General features: G+C 50.6%; 2 protein-coding genes across 2 annotated transcripts in view; both read left to right on the forward strand.

Moving 5' to 3' along the window:
* Positions 1-215: 215 nt before the first annotated feature.
* MONBRDRAFT_18210 (uncharacterized protein) lies at positions 216-3,911 on the forward strand (the record flags this gene model as incomplete). Its single annotated transcript, XM_001744045.1, has 15 exons — positions 216-356; positions 505-676; positions 892-1,147; positions 1,257-1,512; positions 1,627-1,791; positions 1,882-1,949; positions 2,029-2,140; positions 2,252-2,468; positions 2,537-2,712; positions 2,789-2,925; positions 3,012-3,086; positions 3,172-3,273; positions 3,340-3,536; positions 3,615-3,648; positions 3,745-3,911. The coding sequence occupies 15 exons, from the start codon at positions 216-218 to the stop codon at positions 3,809-3,811; spliced, it is 2,175 nt and encodes a 724-aa protein (XP_001744097.1). The 3' UTR covers positions 3,812-3,911.
* Positions 3,912-4,270: 359 nt separating this feature from the next.
* Positions 4,271-5,394, forward strand: part of MONBRDRAFT_6677 (uncharacterized protein) — a gene marked incomplete at both ends in the record, with an annotated part of 23,353 nt that continues 22,229 nt past the window's right edge. Inside the window, one exon of the mRNA XM_001744046.1 lies at positions 4,271-5,367. Within this exon, the coding sequence (XP_001744098.1) occupies positions 4,273-5,367 (1,095 nt within the window). The remainder of the gene's footprint in view (positions 5,368-5,394) is intronic.

The raw sequence follows: 5,394 nt of genomic DNA on the forward strand, positions 1-5,394 counted from the left end.
TTTTCTGTGGATCGGGGAATGTCAGCATAATCATTCATTTTTCGCTCTTGGGGTGAGAAGTCACATGGCAGCCCGGGGTGGCGTGCGCGCGCTTGTCGTGGCACGGGGGGGGAGGGCGAATGATGCAGAGCAGATGGGTGTTTGCACATGGCGCCTGTTCTTGATGTGTGACTGACTTAATCCTATGGTTGCCCTGGTTGTTAGGATCGAGCGATATGGCTTTTCAAGGCATCTTGGCGAGCCTGACTCGTCAAGAGCAACCTCAGCGTCAAGGCCCGCTGACGGACCTCAATCGCTGGTCCCTTGAGGTGGATCAAGGGCGGCAGGTAAGCATCCTTCAAAAGGCGTCTTCACGTGTGTTTGGCTCACGACTATCGGGTCTGGCATAAAGGTGTGGCGGTACTTGCCTGAGGCGAGCATCAAACAGAACCCCGTCGCATCTCGCTATCATCTGGGCCTTGACATCTCAGACACTTGTCCTGGTGAGCCCCTTCCAACGACAAGAACATCGGATCGCTCGTTTGTCAACTTTGTGCACATGCCTCACACTTTGCTTGGATATCCATTTTTCCAGATCTGCCTGCTGCATCAACGCCTGCCGATGCGCTGTCCAATGGTATCAATTTTTTTGGTAATCTTCAGACGGCTGACGGTCACTGGGCGGGTGACTATGGAGGTCAGAACTATTTGGATTCTCATCTCATTTCTGCCATATTTTCGGCCAAAATAAAGTGGCGGTGAATCAACGCGGCCAGCTAGACATGGGCAGAGCTGCCAGCGGGATGCGGGTTGTGAGATAGTGATCCACTCACTATCGGTCTTGGCGTATTTACTGGCCTCCTCGCCCTCATCCTCAAAATTCTCTTCTTGGTGGCTTTCTTGTCTTCCTAGGACCCATGTTTTTACTGCCCGGCTTTGCTATCGTCATGTACGTGACCAAGCAAGTGGTGTCTGAGCCCTTGCGGCTGGAGATCATTCGTTACCTCACAAATCTGCAAACCGATGATGGAGGCTGGGGCATTCACATTGAGTCGACTTCGACTGTCTTTGGCACCACTCTCAATTACATTACGATGCGTATTTTGGGCATTCCGGCCGACGATGAACGAATGGAGCGTGCACGAGCCTGGCTTGCTGCTCGAGGAGGGTAAGTCGATCTTCCACCTTGATGGCGCGTGTCTGCTTGCCCATTCATCTCTTTATTCTTGACTGCTCTTTTTGGGTCGCATGTATGGACGGTTGTCCTGCATCCTCAGCTGCTTAGCCATCCCCTCTTGGGGCAAGTTTTGGCTAGCTGTCTTGAACATATATTCTTGGGACGGTTGCAACTCCCTTTTCCCTGAGATGGTGCTCTTGCCAAACTGGTTTCCGCTACACACTCGACGAATGTGGTGCTATTGCCGCACCGTGTACATGCCCATGAGCTGGGTTTATGGCATGAAGTTTCAAGCTCCGGTTGATGCATTGATTCAAAATCTTCGAGACGAGCTTTTACCACAACGCTTTGACGAGGTTTGCACTGCTTGTAATGTAGCTTGCTTTTTGTTCTTGAATGTTGGTCTTTTTTGTGCTGTACATAAGCTAATTGTCTGCCCATGTTACAATTCCCTATTGGTGTCGTCTTAGATTGATTGGGCGTGCCAACGCAACAAGGTCGCGGAAGAAGATTTGTATACACCACACTCTTGGGCGTTGCGCTTCTTTTATGGCGCTTGCAACATTTATGAGCGCATGGCGCCTCGCTGGTTTCGCACGCGTGCACTGAATTGGGTGTACGAGGTCCTCCAATCGGTACATTTTTTGAAGATCTACGCATCTCAAAATTTGACGATGCCTTTGAGCACCATTGATTCACCTGCCGTCGCGGATTCACGATCGTAGGAAGACGAGTTTACTCACTACATTTGCATCGGCCCGGTGAACAAGATGATTAACATGCTATGTTGCTGGTATTAATCCGCGCGTTTCAGTCAGTTTGCTTGCATTGAGTGATGCGGATGCTCAAGTTTGACTTGATGGCTGTGGCAGGATTCAAGAAGGTCCGCGTGCCTCCCGTTTTAAAAAACATTGCGAGCGCGTAAATGACTACATCTGGATCGGGCGAGATGGGGCTAAGATGAACGGCACAAACGGATCACAGGTTGGTTCACATTTTTCGTGTATTTATATAACATATGTGTGTATGAACCACTATCTTCCCGCAACTGTGTTTCCGACTGGCTCACGGTGCATTTTGTGGTCATCGAGTCAGCTATGGGATACAGCTTTTCTGGTTCAAGGTCTCATTGAAACTCCAATGCGCGAGGAGTTCAAAGTCGTTTTTGATCGGGCCAACAAGTTTTTGGACCTCTCACAAATTCGTCATAACCACCCAAATTACGAAAAGTACTACCGCGACGCAACGCAGGGTGGTTGGCCCTTTAGCACGCGTGACATGGGCTGGATCGTTGCTGACTGCACGGGCGAAGGTGCGTCTTTCCCAAGATAACAAGCCAGCCGACCATGCTAATACGCCAATGAACCTTCACTTTCCTAGGCCTGAAGGCTGCATTGATCTGCAAGCATTTTAACTTGACAGACAGTCCACTCAGCGATGCACGCCTTTATGATGCCGTGGATTTGCTTTTGGGAATGCAAAACCCAACCGGAGGCTATGCAACTTGCGAGAAGACTCGTGGTTCAACTTTGTTTGAGTGGTTCAATGCATCCGAGGTTGGTTGCGGCTCCATCATTGGCACCCAGTGCGAGAGCAAAGGCTGCATCACAGCCTTTTGGTTTGTTTGTGCAGGTGTTTGGTGAGATCATGATTGACTACGACTATGTTGAGTGCACATCGTCATCTATTCAAGCCCTCGTCAAGTTTCAGTTGTACTATCCAAATTACCGTGCTCAAGAGGTTTCACGCGCTATTCAAGCGGGAGCAAGGTTGGTGAATACCACCCACGCATGTATATACTTGTATGTGGCATGGGTTTCTTCAAGCAAATGCTGCTCTGATCTTTCTGTTGTAGATTCATAACAAGCATTCAGCGATCAGATGGATCTTGGGAGGGCATGTGGGGAATTTGCTTTACCTATGGAACTTGGTAAGCCATGTGACTGTCAGAAGAGGTGTGTAGAAGCCAAACATCACACAATATTTTCTTTCACTCGATCCTCTTTCCTTATCAGGTTCGCAATTGATGGACTCGTCGAAGTTGGCTTTACATACCAAGATGAATCCATTCGCCGAGCGTGTGACTTCTTGGTCAAGCACCAACATGATGATGGAGGGTAAGCGGTGAATTTGTGCGCGCATTCCAAGCTGAGTCCAGCACTCACATGATATGTGTCTAATAGATGGGGGGAAACCTTTTTGTCGTGCACCACTCGCTCGTACAACGATCATCCACACAGTCAAGTTGTGAACACAGCATGGGCGCTCCTTGCTCTCATGAAAGCTGATTATCCAAACCAAGCCGTTGTGGAGAGGGGCATTCAATTTTTGATGAAGCGACAACTTGCCAATGGAGACTGGCCTCAAGAATCGATTTGCGGTGGGCAGCTCGTATGCATGTACCAAGCGAACAAAATAAATCTCATCAATTTATGTGCAATTACGCGCGTCGACACAGGAGTCTTCAACAAGAATTGCATGATCAGCTACAGGTTTGTTCACCACCTTACATTGAAAAGAACACAACAAACGGTAACAGAATGAACAACTCATGCGCACGTTTGCGCTTGGTACACTACCAATTTTAGTAACTTCAAGAACATCTTTCCCATTTGGGCGTTGTCTAGATATCATGCTCAACACCTGGACCACTAGCACTGGCGGGTGAGCCGGCATCCATGGCCATGGATCGACGACTGTCAACGGCCATAAGACCCCAAGGATCATACTCCATCCAATCCATGCTGCTATCCTGAAAAAAAGTACGGCGCCGGCGACGCCAACACGCGAGAAGAATCCAACAACAGCAGCAGGCACACACCAATGCAACAAGAATAGGAAGGATCCAAATCTCTGGTCCAGAGAAAACATCATCATCACTCAATGCGGCCTCTGTACTACCAGGCTTCGAATCATTGACATACTGCAAGTCACCGCTAGGATCTGTAGTGGTGGTGAACTGATCATCGATAGAAAACGATTGATCGGTGCTACCCGGGCCACCACCAACGGATGACGTCGAAGTGGTAGAAGTTGAGGTAGTAGTACCCGCTGCACCAGAGTTTGAAGCTGAAGATGATGAGCTAGTCGATGTGTGAGACGTGCTGGAAGTAGAGCTGGTCGAGCTGGTTGAACTAGTAGAGCTGGTAGAGCTGGTAGAGCTGGTAGAGCTGGTCGAGGTGGGCTCTTCAGTCGATGTGCTCGACGCGCTCGACGTACTAGAAGTTGAGCTGGTCGAGCTAGTAGAGCTGGTCGAGCTGGTCGAGCTACTAGAGCTCGGCTCTTCAGTCGATGTGCTCGACGTACTTGACGTACTAGAAGTTGAGCTGGTCGAGCTCGTCGAGCTCGTCGAGCTAGTAGAGCTGGTAGAGCTGGTAGAGCTGGTAGAGCTGGTAGAGCTGGTCGAGCTGGTCGAGCTGGTCGAGCTGGTCGAGCTGGTAGAGCTAGTCGAGGTGGGCTCTTCAGTTGATGTGCTCGACGTACTAAAGGTTGAGCTGGTCGAGCTGGTCGAGCTAGTAGAACTGGTAGAGCTGGTCGAGCTGGGCTCTTCAGTCGATGTGCTCGACGTGCTTGACGTACTAGAAGTTGAGCTGGTCGAGCTCGTCGAGCTGGTAGAGCTGGTCGAGAAGGTCGAGCTGGGCTCTTCAGTCGATGTGCTCGACGTGCTTGACGTACTAGAAGTTGAGCTGGTCGAGCTCGTCGAGCTAGTAGAGCTGGTCGAGCTGGTAGAGCTGGTAGAACTGGTCGAGCTGGTAGAGCTGGTCGAGGTGGGCTCTTCAGTTGATGTGCTTGACGTACTAGAGGTTGAGCTGGTCGAGCTCGTCGAGCTAGTAGAGCTGGTCGAGCTGGTAGAGGTGGGCTCTTCAGTTGATGTGCTTGACGTACTAGAGGTTGAGCTGGTCGAGCTCGTCGAGCTAGTAGAGCTGGTCGAGCTGGTCGAGGTGGGCTCTTCAGTCGATGTGCTCGACGTGCTTGACGTACTAGAAGTTGAGCTGGTCGAGCTAGTAGAGCTGGTCGAGCTGGTCGAGGTGGGCTCTTCAGTTGATGTGCTTGACGTACTAGAAGTTGAGCTGGTCGAGCTAGTAGAGCTGGTCGAGCTGGTAGAGGTGGGCTCTTCAGTTGATGTGCTTGACGTACTAGAGGTTGAGCTGGTCGAGCTCGTCGAGCTCGTCGAGCTAGTAGAGCTGGTCGAGCTGGTCGAGCTGGTCGAGGTGGGCTCTTCAGTTGATGTGCTGACG

This window comes from Monosiga brevicollis, genomic scaffold (genome assembly GCF_000002865.3).
Source record: "Monosiga brevicollis MX1 MONBRscaffold_5 genomic scaffold, whole genome shotgun sequence".
Classification (NCBI taxonomy): domain Eukaryota; class Choanoflagellata; order Craspedida; family Salpingoecidae; genus Monosiga; species Monosiga brevicollis.